The 17,891-nt window shown below is 35.7% G+C and overlaps 1 protein-coding gene across 3 annotated transcripts in view; it reads right to left on the bottom strand.

Annotated features, from left to right (window-relative positions):
* Positions 1-17,891, bottom strand: part of Socs16D (Suppressor of Cytokine Signaling at 16D) — a 36,912-nt gene that overhangs the window by 18,625 nt on the left and 396 nt on the right. For 2 of the 3 annotated variants that reach the window (XR_011334071.1, XM_069836417.1), the window contains exon 2: positions 16,626-16,800. Coding sequence is in view for 2 of the 3 variants with exons in the window: in XM_069836417.1 (XP_069692518.1) it covers positions 16,626-16,800 (175 nt within the window). In the remaining variant the exon portion in view is untranslated. Of the gene's footprint in view, positions 1-16,625; positions 16,801-17,284; positions 17,684-17,891 lie in introns of those variants that run through there. The other variant, XM_069836418.1, reaches the window with a different exon arrangement.

The raw sequence follows: 17,891 nt of genomic DNA on the forward strand, positions 1-17,891 counted from the left end.
TTTCGTTTTGGTCACTTTGTTTGTTACAGCAACAGTCTAAGGTCTAAAATAATTACTCTGAAGTCTGATTAGTGTAATATGTAGGTATTCAGCAACATACGCAATGGAGGGGGAAAGGAACTGGCCACCCTACCTCTTATCTCCTGGCCTAGTTGCCTCATAAGTGGTGCCTTCTTGATATCACTTGTAAGATTCAGACCTGTCTACAGACAGTTGACTAAACAATTATCACTATTAATAAAGTTTTAAAAAGTATTTGAGAAAGTTATGTATAATAGATCATAACATTATTTGAAATCCAACAATACACACTACTGTTTGTGAAAAGTGCAACACTCAGAAAGAATGGCCTGAAAGATTCCAAACTCGAGAGATGTGTACAACAGTGTACCACCACGTTTTCAGAGAGACGGCGTGGCATACACATAGGCCCAACAGTGAGGTCTCTTGTGTCACCAGCAAGGTCAGTGTTATGCCTTGCTCAGTCAGTGCAGGGCTTCCAAACGAAGTGGAAACGTGAAAGCTAGTGCAGGTATGCCTCGTCGACGTGGAAGGGCGCAATATCAGCACATGAAGTGAGTTCGAACGGGGCAGAATGATTGGTCTTCGGGAAGCAGGTTTGTCATAGCGTGACATTTTGGCTCGTACAGGGCATGCTGCTACGACAGTGATGCATATGTGGAACCAGTGGATAGAAGACGGTCGCACGCAGAGATGAGCGGGTACTGGACCACGTAATGTGATGACTGCCATCTTGTCCATATGGCCGTAACGGACCATACAGCTTCATCCACAGTGTTAAGTCGATGTTGGAGTACTGCAATGGGTGTGAACCTGTCTGCGTCAACAGTTCATCGCCATCTTTTGACGGACTAGTGGCTTGCATGCCATTGCGTCGGCTTCCATTGTCCAGAAACCACCAACACCTCAGACTGCAATGGGCACGTGAACGCAGTTACTGGCGTGCTGAGTGGCAAAATGTAGTGTTTTCAGACGAGTCCCACTTCAACTTGTCCTACAATGATGACCGCATATGTGTTAGACGCTACTTTGGTGAAAGCAATCTGAGAACTTGCATTGTTGAGTGGCATAGCATAGCGTAGTGTGCTGGTTTGGGGCGCCAATATGCGATCTCTGCCTCCTACGTATTCAGGGCAATCTGAACAGCAACCGCTACGTTAGGGAGGTTTTAGAGCCTGAGGTACTGTCTCTCCTTCAGGCAACTCCACATGCCATATTTCAGCAGGACAATGTCCGGCCACATGTGGCGAGGATTGTGTAAGCCTTCTTCGAAGAACGACAAGTATCATGCTTCCCTGGCCTGTACGTTCGATAGACATGTCGCCCATTGAACTTGTCTGGGATATGGTTGGTCGGCAACTTGTTCGTCATGGTCCTCCAGCACCCATTCTTGACGCTTTGTGGACTCGCATACAAACTGCGTGGAGGGACATTCCCCGGGAACATATCCAGGCCCTTTTTGATTCCATGCCACGACGTTTAGAGGCTCTGATTGCAGTGCATGGAGGCTTCACACCATACTGAAATCTCACGGTCACAGATCACGTACAGTTCTGTAATTCTAATCATTTGTGTATTGTCATGTATCTAATCTGTGGTATCAATTTCATTTCAGTCACATGTATCCTTCTCGGTGTTGCAATTTTTACAAACATTAGTGTATTAGTTTTAGAGCAGTTTGGATTTGAAAAACAAAAATCGATATGGGATGCAGCTTTTAGGTTGTTGGGTGAAGTACTGAATTATTTAAATTCGAAATTACATTCGGAGGGATATTCTGTGATTTAACAAAAGCATTAATTGTGACTATGTACATCACAATTTACTGATAAACAAATTGAAGTTTTATGATATTAAATATGAATCTTAGCATGGTTTACATCTTATTTATCAAATAAAAACAAAAAATAAAAATGTATATTATACTAATCTAGTTTTATATGTCTGTCTCCGTGCAATGTAACAGTTAAAGGTGAGGGGGGAAAAGTAGAAGTTTGTACTAACTTGTGAGAAAAAGTATGCCTAAATGCTCAGGCATGCACTGACCAGAGCACTGGAATGAAGGCAAACAGATACCTTTTGTTTTGCTTCTTAGTACTCTGATACCCACAACCAAGATAACCCATTTGAAACACAACGGTCAGTCACTCACAAAGATATAATACAAAAAAATTACAAAGTTACTCAGAATTTAGAAATATTAAACATGGAGTTCCCCAGAGATCAATTTTAGAACCATTACCGTTTCTACTTTATATTAATAATAAAGAATTCATTCCAGGTAATCTTATTTGCAGTGATGCAAGTCTGATTATCTCAAGTAAACTATGTGACCCACTCCATAAACACTTCTAATACAGGGTTCAATCTAACGAATGTATGAAAGGTTTAGTATAAATAAACTAGCACTTAATGCTGATGAAACCAGTGTAATCAAATTTACTATACAAAATACTGCTCAGTTTTCCTACAATATTAGATTAAATGTAAATGATATTAAAGAATTTAAAGTTGTTTGGTTTGGAATTGAATGACCACGTGAACAGAAAAAAAAAAAAAGCAATATAATACTCCTAAATTATGTTCTGCCTGTTATGTAATAACATCCTTATCTTATACTATTGATATAAACTTACATACTTAAAATGACACCCTTGCATACTTTCATTCTATAATTAAATAGGGATTTTATACTTATATGAAGCTAAATATAGCTATTTTCGTTTTACAAAAGAAAGACCTAAAGACATCATGTAAAAATGTTCACTCTTCTTAAAATCTCCAAGTATTTTGAAAAGATTTTTCCAAAATTTGGAAATAATGACCTTACCTTAAGTACATTCTTCCGCGATGGTATTTTATGTTAGGAAAAACCAATATACGTTTAGTACTAATCAAAACATTAATAATTTTAATACAAGACACAAATCAGATCTGCAGCTAGCAGTTACCCTCTGTTAGTCTCAGCTGTTATAAAAAGGGAGTTCACTATTCATGTCTCCAATGCATTATCTAATGATCTTTGAGCCGTGCCCACAACCACGGCCGTTCACCTAGTACGTCACTTCATCCGTCAGAGCGCTCTCAGACATCACAGTATAGATAGCGCCATCAATCCCTTCATTTGTTCTTTCCAAATAACCTTATTGGCCGGTTCATTACGTCTCACGAGGATAGTGGGGGAGAGAGTTTACCTGTTTTAATGGAGATACATGGAGCGTCACTTGGGTTCCGGTTCGCGCCAGATACACTTAACAAGACTTAGGCTCTCGTACGCGGCAGATATAGACAACGTGACTCGGGCTTTGTACGTGCTGGAGATAGATCAGTGGAGTAGTTAAATTGCGTCGTGTGTGTTTGGGATTTTAGTGGATCGTAGTTTGAAATATCACTTGCTAGTGATACGTCTTGGGGGCAAGTTTTAGTATTTGCATCGAGTAACATATTTGTGAGATATATATATGTTTGAGGTAAATTGTATTTTGGGGATTATGTTACGAGATTGATTTGAAACGTGAGTTCATGTTCCGAGACAGTTAGAGTGATAGAGCAGCGGTTACGGTCTCACATATTGTTTTTAGTGTAGTCCCTGCTCCATTTGATTATTGGTTTCCTTCGCCGCTATTTTGTTATCATATGCGTCGAGTTTGTTGCTATTTAAATGATCGTTGAGATTGGAATTACCGTCCGTTTACTTATTACGTGTATCTGTCTCCATCCCTCTCTCTCTCTGTTGGGTGTTCATTTTGTAAAGTGCAGAGATTTGTGTTAGTGCAATTTGCACAGAGTATGTGAGCAATATGTGCAATGGGTAATGTATAGTGATCTGTCATGTAATGCCTTATGCTGGGTAGAGTTTCTCTCTTATTGAGTGTACATGTATTTATAGTTTGGTTACTCAGATTGAGTGGTATCTAGGGTCGAATAGATCATGTATTAAGTTAAAGTGCTGGCTGGGTGTTGTGTACAGATTCGTACTCAGTTAATATATATATATATATATATATATATATATATATAGTTAGAGAGTGGTTCATGAACATATGTTTAATAGGTTACTCTCTGATTGTCGAGAGACGGCCATGTAAGATTGTTTCATCACTTATAAGTGTGTTGGCCTCAGCCTTGTGATACTTACATGATTTACATATCCTGGGGATATCATTTCAGATTAGTTTGTCCTATTTTCACTCACCCATTTCATATTTATTGTTATTTCACTTTCCATTTATGTACATTGTTACTTATTATTGTCAATTATATTTGTTTTACAAATTCACACTATTCATTCTAAAAGTCTTCCACTGCGCACATCCAATCCTTCCAATGTGCCGTCCACCTGGCGAAAGCAGCCAATATAAGAAAGATAAAGAGGAGGAGTGGATGATCGTACCGCTGCCGCCGCCTCTTAACTTGTTCCACATATCTTAAAGCTTCAATGCTGATAGCTGATTTCATAGATGAAATTTAAAAAAATAGTTTAGAACATAATTAACAAAATTTCTGCATACTCATACCTTCTACGCAACTGATGAATTGTTTATGCTTGTAAATTGAATTAATATGTCTGCTATGTATTGTATATATTTTTGTATAGGCCCTAACTTTTAACTTGTTCCACATCTCACAATAATGCTGATGTACAATCTTTGGAATACAATAAATGAAATTTAAAAAAAAAAGTTCAAAACAGAATTAACAAAATTCCTGCATACTCATATCTTCTACACAACTGATCAATAATTTATGCTTGTAAATTGAATTTGCTTACTATGTATTATATCTCTTGTACAACATTGACTTGTTCCACAGTTCAAAGCTACAATGCCGATGTACAATCTGTGGAATACAATAAATGAAATGAAAATAAAACTGGATAATATCATGAACAAGTGATTCAGCTGACACTTCTGTTTGTTATTCCTGTTGATGACATTGTCCTTCATTACCTTGTACACAAGAATATGAAAATATAGTAGCCCTAATATTTTCTAGATCCTGTAAGTTCTAACAAAATTGAAAAGATATACAAAGTGTAACATTTTATTTTTATAACCTAATAATTTTAAAATGGTGACGTTCTTGCACTGCATTACAATCCCTGACATGAAAGATTACTCTGAAAAGACAGCAAGTAAAACTTGCAAAAAATAAATTCATTTTATTTACATGCAAAAAAAAGCTGAAGAAAATTTAATTACATTTCTGCTCTAGAATGGATTCATTATGTAGTGGACAAATGACACAGAATGTCAGCATGCGTCAATTCATAGAATTTACACAAGAACAGAGAACGCATTCGATTTAAAAGTAGTATAAAGGATAACGTGTATGTTTGTAATGTGATTCTAATTGAAGTTCAGGAATATCGTGCATAGATTTTAATAAAACAATACTGTTTGTAGTCATATCCATATTATACCTATGACTGGAATGACAGAATTACATGTTTTACGAGAAGTCTTATTGCTAGGACATGTATTACACAGTCAAAATCTGACTTAACTGTAAGATTACATTAGTGTCAGTACTGGAATACAGTGAAACCTGCCTCTGCGGTCACTTCATTTAAATGGCCACCTGGCCAAAAGGCCAATTTTCTCTGGAACCAATTGGATTTTCCATAAGATCAATACAAATTCTCTCTTTATTTAGCGGCCACCTCATGCGCCGGCCAGCGGCCGGGGTCTATTTGGATTGGAACCTGACTATAACGGTCACTGTCCAACAAAAAATCTTTTCATGGATAATGTCTGACCTATTTTTTCGATGGTTAGAGGACAGGAAGTAACAGCTAATTGTACAACAGTACACCCTCCATATCTTGGGGTTAGTTGGTTAGTTTTATGACTCTTTTGTCACTTTCCACTCCGACTCTGCACAGCTATAAATTCTTACTCGTTTTTTAAGGATTGAAACACGGACATTTTCCATCGAAAATGTCACAGTATGTTTTAGGTAGTTAGCCATTCGAATTTTTTTTTAATTTTTTTTTCTCCTCTTTCTATCTTTCTCTATATGGACCAGCTTTTACGAATTTTTCTTCTTTTCATTCACTTGATTCAGAGGAATTGTGAAGTTAGTTTGAGAGAGAAATCATGTCTAACAATAAATTTAGAATGGTGTTAAGTTTAGAGGTGAGACGAAAAATGATTGAAGAAAGTGAGAAGGGAACATCTGCGAGAAATATTGCAGAAATATTCGAATGTGGAAGGACACAAATAAACGGTATAATTAAGAATAAAGATGAAATATTAAAAGAATGGGAGGAAGAGAGAATCTGTGTTTAGTAATGTGAATGATTTCATTTACGAATGGTTAAAGTGTGCGAGGGCAAAGAAATTGGCAATAAGTGGGCTTATGAGTCAAGAGAAAGCTCTTGAAATTGCCAAAGAACTCAATGTAAGAAATTTTGTTGCTAGTAATGGGTGGTTAGAGTGCTTTAGAAAACGGCTAACATTGCATTTCGTTCTGTGTCTGGTGAAGGAGGTGACATTGCAACCAATGTTATTGAAGAATGGAAAAAATAGACTGCCTTCAATTCTTGTGGAATATGAACTCAGAGACATTTACAATGTTGACGAAACAGTTTTTTCTTCAGGGCCCTCCCTAACAAAACTTAAGTTTTAAGAAAAAAGAGTATAAAGGGGGGAAGTTGGCAAAAGACAGAATAACCCTGCTCTTTTGTTTTAATGCTGCAGGAGAAAAAGAACCACTCTTAATGATAGGGAAATCATTAAAACCGAGATGTTTGAAAAATACTGACATGGGCTTATTGGAGGTGAAGTGGACTGCCAACAATAAAGCTTGGATGACATCATCATTGTGAGAATTAGCTATGCGATTTCAATTCTAAGATTAAACGACAAAATCGTAATGTGATCCGTCAAATTGGTGTTTCTTCCCCCAAATACATCACACCTCCAGTCACTTGATCAAGGTATTATTCAGTCATTTAAACTGAGGTACCGCAAGCGAGTTTTGAAAAGGCTGACATTAATATGCATGATTGTTGTACGCGTACAGTCCTAAGAAGTCAGTGAAATTCAGTATTTTCATGCTGATTCATAAAAAAACCCCAACCTTAATCCAGCGGCCACCTGATAAAACGGCCATTTTACAAGGTAACTTCAGATGGCCGCTTTAGACAGGTTTCACTGTATATAATTAGTTGTTTCGCATTGCATTATTCAGTTTCTTTATATCCTACTTGGAAGTCTTCCTAATCAGCAATAGTTTTCATGGCTTTCTTGAAAATCTAAGAATCTCTCAGATGAAGTTAACTACGACTAAAATTACCACGTATTTCAGACTATCTATGAATTTTCCAGCCACATGCTCTAATGGCAACTACAGAAGATAATTTACAATGTTGTTGTTGTTGTTTTCTAATGTCAGGCGTTTGACAATAAAGTCATTTGACCTCTTGCACTCCAATATTTTTCAAAGATATTATCATGACCAGCCACTGAAGCACAGATTTTGAGGTGTTCCGAATCCATTTCTTGGTTTGAGTTGCACAATGGGCAGTTAGGGGACTGATATATTCCAATTCTATGCAGGTGTTTGGCCAAACAATCATGGCCTGTTGCCAATCTAAATGCAGCTACAGACGGTTTTCGTGGTAGATCGGGAATTAACTGTGGATTTTGATGCAGAGAGTTCCATTTTTTCCCTTGGGATTGAGTTATCAAATTTTGTTTGCTGAAGTCTAAGTATGTAGATTTAATAAATCTCTTCACAGAGTAATACGTACATTTAGTAACAGGTCTGTAAGTAGCAGTGCTGCCCTTCTTTGCTAAAGCATCCGCATTCTCGTTTCCCAGGATTCCACAATGGGATGGTATCCATTGGAATACAATTCTTTTATTGAGTGATATTAATTGAGAGAACATTTTAGTTATTTCTGCTGTTTGAGATGAAGGTGTGTGTTTAGAGACGATTGATAGAATAGCTGCTTTGAAGTCCGAGAATATAACTGCATTCCTAAATTTATTGATGTGGCATAGAAGGTTCCTGAGATATTCACTTATTGCAATGATTTCACCATCAAAACTTGTTGTTCCATATCCAAGAGATCTATAAAGTGAGAAGAGACAGCACGTAACACCTGCACCGGCACCTTGTTCTCTGGAGATCAAGGATCCGTCGGTGTATAAATGAAGCCAGTTTTGTGGAGGGTACCTAATATTAATTGTCTCTAAAGACAATTGTTTCAGTATTTCAGTGTTTACTTCTGATTTCAGTATTTCTTCTGTTAAATTTAGATTATATTCTATATTTAATAGAGTTAAAGGGTTTGGTTTAATTTGTAAGTTTTCTTTTAAATTCGGGATATTGATTTTCTATTTTAATTCTTGAACAATGGATATGAAACTTTTTTGAGTTTTCAATCTACAGAGAGGACTGTATGGATGCCAATTGTTTCCTGGTAATCGGATAAGTTTTTCATATTGAATCAGTGCTTTTTCTTCTATTGTCATTTTGATGCTGTTAATATTAGTGAGGAATCTCATAGAATCTATTGGCGTTGTTTTGATTCCACCAGTAATGAGTCTGAGAGCTTGGTTTTGAACATATTCTATGTCGTTTATGAAAGGTGAAGTAATTAAAATTTCTCCGCAGTATGTCAGCACTGGCTGTATAAACATTTTGTATGTAGTGTTCAAAGTATTCCTAGAGCATCCCCATTTCTTTCCTGCTAGTCTTTTTAGAAGGGAGAATCTTTTACGAGCTTTTTCAGAAATGTATTTCAAATGGTTGCTCCATGTTGACTTACTATCGAAAATAACTCCAAGATATTTGGATTCATAAGTCCTAGGGAGGTGTTGGCCATTGTATTGGATATTGAATTCTCTTTCTTTTTTACCGAGTGAAAATATTTGGTAGTTACTTTTGCTTAAATTAAGTGTCATCAAATTTGATGTATTCCATTCATGTAGTTGATTTAGAGCTTTAAGAGCAGAATTTTGAATTTTGTCTCTATGTCGGTAAGATCCGGAAGTCCACAAAACTATATCATCTGCAAATAGTGCTGTTTTCATGTTTGATTCCTCTAATAGGGAGGGTAAGTCATTTATATAAATATTGAATAAGTTGTGCTGAGGATAGTGCCCTGAGGTAGACCTCGATATGTTTGTCTGTAACTAGAAAGTGAGTTATTGAATTTAGTGGCAATGAATCTTTGACTAAGGAATTCTGATATCCATCTGAACATATTGCTGGAGATATCTAATTTCTGGAGTTTTAGTAATAATTTATTTCTCCAAACAGAGTCATATGCTAACTGAAAGTCAATAAATATTGCCAAGGTATCTTCTTTCTTGTTAAAACTGTCTTTTATTTCTTGGCCGAGGCGTATGACTTGTTCATTGGTAGAGTGCAGTTGTCGAAAGCTGGCTTGTCTTGGTGATAAAAGATTTTGGGATTCTAAATACCAAGTTAATCTGTTGGAGATCATGGACTCCATGGTTTTTGCTATCATGCTTAATAGTGCTATTGGTCGATAACTATTAACATCATGAGCAAGTTTCCCTTTTTTGTGAATTGGTACAATGATTGCTTTTTTCCAAGCTGCAGAAATTGAGGTGTTCCATGATAAATTGAAAATGGATAAAAGTACAGACTTGGCTTTTTCCCCCAGATGTTTAAAAAATTCGGAATGAATGTTGTCGGGGCCAGGAGATTTCTTGGTTTTTAAATTTTGTATAGCTAGAGTTAATTCTTTGGAAGTAAAATTTTGATGAAATATTTCAAATTTTGTACTAGTAATATCGTTTTTATTATTTTTATGTAATTCTCTTTTGATAAATTTGTCAGTTTTTTTTTTTTGATATTGGGATGTAATCTGTGAGAGTTTGAGTAGTGTTTATTAAATGCGTTTGCTATATCTCTACTATCTGTTAGTGTTTTGTTATTATGAATAATAGGTTGGCTAGTATTTTCCTGTGTATTGGAAATATTCTTCAGAAATTTATGTTTTAGCGCTATCGGTTCTGTAATTAATATTTTCAAGAAATTTATTGAAACTGTTCTTTTTTGCTGTTATGATTGCTTTTTTAAGAATGGCAGTCTTCTTCCTCCAATCTTGAGTGTCTGTTGGTGTTTTGCTATGTTCTGCTTTGGTTCTTGCTTTATCTCTATCTTGTTTCAATAAATTCAGGTTTTCTGTCCAGAATGGGGTGTATTTTTTTGGTTTTCCTCGTGGAATGTGCTTTTTTGCAATTTTAAGAAGAGATTCACAGAAATATTTGTTCAATCTATCTGAGCTTGTATTTTCCATTAGTGGTGTGTTGAGCTTGAGGTGTTCGTCGAGTTCTGTTGTAAATAGTTTCCAATTCGCATTCTTAAAGTTCCATGTTGTTTTGTTATTGTAGGGTTCCTGTCTTCGGTTTTGGTGGAGATGGATAGAAGCAATGATGACTCCATGGCCAGATCCAGGGTCTTCAATTATTTTTTTCTTGGTTTCGTGATGGATATCTGATGTTACTAGTAATAAGTCTGGATTTGTACCAGAACCAGAATAATGAATGAAAGTAGGGGGATCTTCTTTTCTGTAGACAAGTTCTGCGGTTGTAGTATTTAGGAGGTCCATGATCATTTTTCCAGGTTGGTTTACATTATCGTAGCCCCAAAGTTGAGAGTGGGCGTTAAAGTCACCAATTATGATAGTTTTAGGTTGTATATCAAACAAAGTTAGATCAATGTTACAATGTTTGGTTTACAACTTTAATCAAATGGCAGAAAGTTTCAATATGGAAATTTGAACTGACAAATCAAAATTGATGGCTTTTTTAGGAAAGGAACCAGTTCGTAGCAAAATTTGCATCAATAATAAGATCATCAAACAAGTTAAAAATTTTAGTTATCTCGGTTATGTACCAAATTTCATATGAAGAAGAAAAGGATTTGAATGAGAAAATTATTAAATTCAACAGAGCAATGGGAATAATTAATCAGATATTCAAACCAACCTTAGTACAAAAACACACGCGCACCAGAATTTATAAAACTTTGGCCAGACCTATACTCTGTTTTGGTAGTGAAGCTTGGACGATTCGTAATATTGATTCACAAAGATTAACGGCGGCAGAAATGAGATTTATGCGTCGTACAGCGGGATACACGAGAATGGATCACATTAGAAATTTTGATATTATGAAAGAACTGCAGATTGAACCGATTACAGAATACCTACAGAAATACAGACAAAACTGGAGATCACATGTCATCAGAATGCCTCATTCTGGAATTCCACGCCAAATTTTAAATTACCATCCTGTGGGCAGGAGATCCTTGGGCAGACCATTCAAGCTTTGGCAAGAGACCGTAACGGGCCGCTAGGCCAATACATGTAAGGATGATGGTGATGATGCTCTAATTCCAGGCTTTTAATTTGTTTGCTACTCCTTCCCAGTAGGAAGATTACTGTCCAGCCAAGAGGTTATGTCACAGGGTCAATGAAATGGGGGTAATAATTTATGGGGTCGTTTTCTTTAAATTATTTCAAACAGATGTATAATATTACATAGACTTCCAATTACGGTACCTCTGATTGAGGTTCTGGTTGATATGTACATCTGTTTCAGCAGGGCACGGGTTCTGATGACGTCATCTTTTTTTCCTTGTGTTGGAGACATTGCTCGTTTGTTTATAAATCCCATTTGTGACATCCACATTCTAAAAATCCGTAATTTATAGGTCTTATTTTGTCATTTTTATTACTTTCTGGTTTTAGGTCTTTTTTTTTTTTTTTTTTTTTCAAATTTTGGGTCCAAATTTCAGTCATTAACGGGATTTCATAAACGCAATCTGTTTTCTGCATTATATTTTGTCGTATTTACATTGATCTACTGGAAGAGACATACAGTAATATATTATTATATCACATCGCGTCGAGTTTCTTCTGCTTGCTGCGAACGGAAACAAAGAACAAAAATGGCAAACGATTATAGCCAGTATTTATGGAGCCTTAGGAAGTGCATAATGTCTTCAGCAGCAAATGACAAGACACAGACGTTTAAATGTAGCCGATCTGCAATGTAATTGGCTGATGGAAATAAGAGCGATGCAACTATAACACACGAACTTGTCTCTTGTGCCAGACTTTGGAACAATGAAATTCATAATTTACAACAATGAGACTTATTCTTTGTTGCTGAATAAGGTATGGTTCATATGCTTATTTTTTTCATAAAACATTTAAATAAAATTACTCACCTACTGTAATCCAACATTTCAAGTACTAATTTTTTTTCTTTTTTTCTTTACAGAAGTTTTAAAGAGGAAAATGATGCTTTGAGACTGTACAGTTTTAATCATTCAAATTACCTAATTAATTCAATTAATTCGTTAATTCTGTCCTTGTTTTCTACTTTTCTAACTGTTAAAAATTAAGTATGTATGCTTACTAATTCAATAATCTTTATTCTACAACTTTCGTACAGTAGTTTAATATAAATAATTAAGTAATTATTAAAATAAAAATTCCAATTTTTTAGGTCATTTTATGTAATTATTATATCATTTTCATTAAATTTCAGAATCATTTTTCAAGAATTTTTAGGTCATCAAAATCCAGGTCCTGGTTATCAGGCAGTACGTCTCACTTGACGATATGTGTCAAAGGTAAAACAATTGTTTGTATGCATCTGAAGTCTGACTAGTGGAATATGTAGCTAGTTGGCGATTAATGCAATGGAGACCACCCTACCACATTATCTCCTGGTCTAGTTGCCTCATAAGTGGTGCCTTGTTGGTATCACTTGTGAGGTTCAGACCTGTCTTTGGACAGTTGACTAAACTACAACAACACAAATTCCAATTCCGAACAGCAAATATTTTCAGGAAAGAATCTAACAGCCCAGCCACTAGCCTTTAAAGAGAAACGGTTGGTGGGAAATTGAGATGTGACATAACCGCTCGGTCGGACAAGAGTGGCAGATTTAACCGGACTGAATTTTATTATTATTAAAAACAGATCTCACTAGTATACACTGTGATCGGTTACAATCAAATAATTCTTTGCTTGGACATTTTCATTCTTTTACTGTAATTCTCGCGAATTTTACTCCCATTTTATTTGCTAATAACTGTGTTTCAAAAATAATTCTGATGGTAATTCTACAGAAGAACTAGACCAAAGGATGCACCTTTTTTCTTCAACAATTGTGTACTACGAAGAGTATAGAGTACTCTGCAGCACCCAATACTTTCCAATTAGCCTATTAGCCTGTTGTATGTTGTAGTGAATGAATGTACCGCTAACATAACGGCATGCGCCAATGAGACACGTAATAGCCTATATTTAAATATGGTACTTAAGTTTGTTTGAGAGGTCCAAGTGCAAATTTCTGGACAATGAATGCTTGGAGGCCTGGACCGCACCAGCAAGAAAGGAGACAGACATCATTGTTGAAGGAGGTATTTCGACATAATTAACAATCGTGTTTCCTCACGAATATCATACGAGACAAAACTACAGTTTCTTTCTAAATACTCCCAAATACCACACAACTGCTGGATTAAAACACAGAAGAAATTTTGGACCCAAAATATATAATGAATTAGAGCTTACCCTGAGCTAAGTACACTAACACAGATAGATTTAAGAAACAAATCAGATTAATTATTTGATTGTTTAAGCTAATTGAGTTAAAAATTGATACTCTAATATTTATGTACTTTTGTATTTTCTATTTGTATATAGACCCTATTATTACATGCTGTATTATTTTACTACTTATTAATGTTATTGTGCTCAATGAACTCTCTTAATTTAGTGATATATTTTGTATAACTGATCTGAACTGCGCCCGAGCACGAGCTTCTGCTCTTTCGGGCTGCAATGCCTAATGTAGCTCAAGTGTAAAGTATTAAATAAAAAAAAAAATGGTGATCCGTTCACTCATGATATATGATGCCTTCATTGACCTAGCCTTTCTCTAGAATTACCAATTTTATATTGTACTTACTGGAGATCTCAGTGTGAGGCAGTGATTCATTCTAAGCATGTAACTCACAGAGCGACTTATAAAAGCTGACAATTTACTTTAAAAATTATGGACACCTCAGCTTTTGTAAAATCATCTTCCAACTTGCAGTCGGCATTTGAAAAGCTGAGCAAACATACCACAACTTGTCCAACCTTAAGGCATGCTCCCACTTAGCAGGATCGAATTTTTCTTCACAATATATTTAAATGACCATTTAAGTTATGGTGGGTCCCACAGAATGGCGCGTACTCAGGTTGCAGATAGAGGAGACGGCCTCTAGATATAGAGGGTAGCTGCGAATATATTGAATAAGCAGTCACGGGCAGCCGATAAGGGTGGGTGGTCCTCCAGCTTGGGGGTTGAGCAAAGGGCTAACAACCCATCACCATAAAAAAAAACAGCTTGTTACGAAATCACAACATAAGATCCAGACGCTTGAGATGGGCACGGCATGTAACATGTGTGGGCGAATCCAGAAATGCATATAGTGTGTTAGTGGGAAGGGTGAGACATAGATGGGAGGATAATATTAAAATGGATTTCAGGGAGGTGGAAATTGATAGAGACTCGATTAATCTTGCTCAGGATACAGACCGATAGCGGGCTTATGCGAGGGCGGCAATGAACCTCCGGATTCTCTAAAAGTCATTTGTAAGTAAGTAAGTAAGTAAGTAGGCCTACTGTATGTATTAAAATGGAAGCTAGCAGAAAGCAGCACATCGAATTGAATAGAACTTATGAGTTAGAATATTTATTTCAGAGCCGAACTTCTTGTTTCTGGTACAATCATGTGTTCTCTTGAAGCCTTCGTGAAAAAACAAATGAACCACAACCAATGTTGGTGGTGTAATTTATTTATTGAAAGTTATTGCTGAAATAGTATGTACAAAGAAAATTACAATTTAATATTATGAACGAAACATGAGTAACTCTTGTTTAGAGTCGGCTTCAATAACATAGTCGGTATAGTGCTGGTCTTCTGTCCTCGAGGTTGCGAGTTCGATCCCAGCCCAGGTCGATGGCATGTGAGTAGATTTACTGGCAAGTAAAAAAAAACTCCTACAAGACAAAATTCCGGCACATCGGCGACGCTGATATACCGTAACCTCTGCAGTTGCGAGTGTCGTTAAATAAACCATAATGTTGTTTATTTTTTCTTGTTCAGAATAATATCAGTTATTGTACGACAAAACAAAATTACTACTGTAATAAACTAATTATGCCAGTGATAAGGGTTCGAGCAAAATAAGCAAATTAATGGAAACATGTGGTAAACATCTATATATATAATTTGAACTGGTAATGGAAATTACGGGAAAACGGCTGGACGGATTTTAATAAATGACCTCTCATTTTGAAGCTTGGAACTCAAAGTTTTTCGGAAAAATAGTAGTTTTCAGTGAAATGTCAATTTTTAAACATAATTTTCCTATTTTCCAAAATCCATCTGTCGTCAGTTTTGAGAACTAGCTAACAGCATTTGCAGCTGACTTGATATACCCTTCGCTTTTTTGTAAAGGAGAAGCGAAGCGAGCATCAAGTCAGCCGTGTTGCATTTCAGAATAAAACAAATCACACACTACAGTAAACAATATTACACGAAGGCTATGATCTGCAAGAATGCTGACATATTTAGAGCTCAAATTAAACTGGTTATTAAAAACCTAACTTATTAAAAATAATTTACAGGTTCGATTCTGTGGTGTGTAATTTTCTGGGTACAACTGTACATTGAATATTAAAAACTACAAAACTTGAAGTGGTTTGATGACATTATTACCATTAGAAATGAAATATTATTGTAGTTAATGCCATGATGTGACTATTTTTAATTAATTATACATATTAATGCTGTATTGATGATATGAAAGTGAAACGTTTTGGTGTTATATAAGTAGATGTACAGAAGAACTTAAATTATATTTCGATTTCTACATTTTACTGAGTGGCGGCTATATAGTATATATAGTATATGTTACTGAAAGCTATAAAACTTACTGGTACGTAAGATAATAATATTATTAAAAATAAAATATTTTTATAGTTATTAATCAAGTGGAGTTGGATCTTTTTCATATATTTAATGGTGGTGTGGTGTAGATATTTATATGCGTGGTTCTCTTCAGTATTGGCTCGAGAGAGAGTATCTTTCATTATTATGGAAGCAAATAACTTTCAGAATGTCTGGTATTCTTCATTGAAAATAAATCTGAAAAATGTTTATTTGAACGTCTAATGAACTCAGTTTGCAGCATTTGCTGCACAAGCCACTAGTTAAACTTTATTTTCATAAGCAAATAAAATTTTGTTTCAATATCACGTAGACTTATATCTTGTTTTCGATATTTATTTCTTCTTTTTCCGCCTCTTTACATAACTGTGCTAACGCTATTATGCGATCCATTTTAAACTGCAACACGTTTCGGTTCTATTCTGCTAAGGAGCTATCTCAATCCCACTGCCATGCCAAAGCAACTCTATACCAGCGAAAACTGTAAAGACACGATTTTTTCAGACTCCATCTACAATGACCAATCTCATTACTCGAGTGTAGGCCTATGTCTTATTTAAGAGTAATTCTGGAGAAGTATCTTAAGAAGAGAAAAATACCTCCATGGTGAAGTGGCAGGCCCCACTCTCGCTGGAGATGGAACCGCTGGTAAGCAGCAGACCGCTGTCATCACTGGAAGGAAAAGCTTCCGACCAAGCAGAACATGTTGGTGGAGACTCCATGTAGCTGTGCGACTGCAGCTTCACGGCATGTTCGAACAAGCGGAAACGCAGACTGAAAATAAAAAATAATTAACAAGGGGGAGTTCAATATACATAGCCTATACATATAAAAATGTTAACAACATAAAAAGGGGGTAACGTTCAACTATGAATAAAATTAAATAGGCCCAGCCATATCATCCTACAATGTTTAGTTATTGCAATTACCTACATTACGCTTCAACTGGATAACTAAAGAAAACTCAAATATAAGTATATTTCTTAAGTATGAAGTTAGAGGCAAGCACATTAACAGTAATTTCGATAACCACGGAATGTAATTTACTTACGTACAAAACTTCTAACCAGAAAAATACAGGTACAAATTTTACTATACTTGAAGCTATTGTATTGTCCTCTCAACCTATGTCGAAATTTAATGTATGACTACCGAAGGGAACTATACACAAAGAACTAATAGTGAGATACGTAACGGCTGTTCATAAAATGTCAGGAACGAAAGTGGTATCCCTTTTATGTCATAATCAGAACATTACCTTCAATCACAGTTTATAGAACAGCTGTAAAGACTTATATTTCCCTGTATTGCCATAGTCTTGAAATACACTAAAATGTTTATGAGTATTACGACGAACATTGCATTGCAAACCTCAGATTAATAAATCAATAAAAATTATCGCTGGAGCAGTTATACCCACAGAATATCCGCCATGTTGATTTACTGTTTTACCCATCATGCTTATCTACATTAACATTTAAAAATGGAGGTGTGATGGACGGTTCAGTCCGTGTCTGTCTCAGTAGGAATGCTATGATAGGTGTTAGGATATATTGTTTACTCAGATTGCTTGACGAAGACCCGGAAACATTTAAATGTCATAATATGAATTCAGTTCTGGTTTTAAAAAACTGAAGATGTACATTCCACATTTATTTTTCTATTTGAATTTCTATACGCTATTAGTTTCGATTTTATTATTGTGTTATTCATGCTTGGAAATTCAGAATGTAGTGGTTTATGAATATATACATAAACACAGCAATTAAGTGGAATTTATGTCTCGGGAATGTAAGAGACTAATGTGAGCACAAAGCACAATAAATTAATTTAACCCTAAAGCAGTCACAGGGTTGCCAGATAAA

The sequence above is a fragment of the Periplaneta americana genome, chromosome 9 (genome assembly GCF_040183065.1).
Source record: "Periplaneta americana isolate PAMFEO1 chromosome 9, P.americana_PAMFEO1_priV1, whole genome shotgun sequence".
NCBI lineage: Eukaryota > Metazoa > Arthropoda > Insecta > Blattodea > Blattidae > Periplaneta > Periplaneta americana.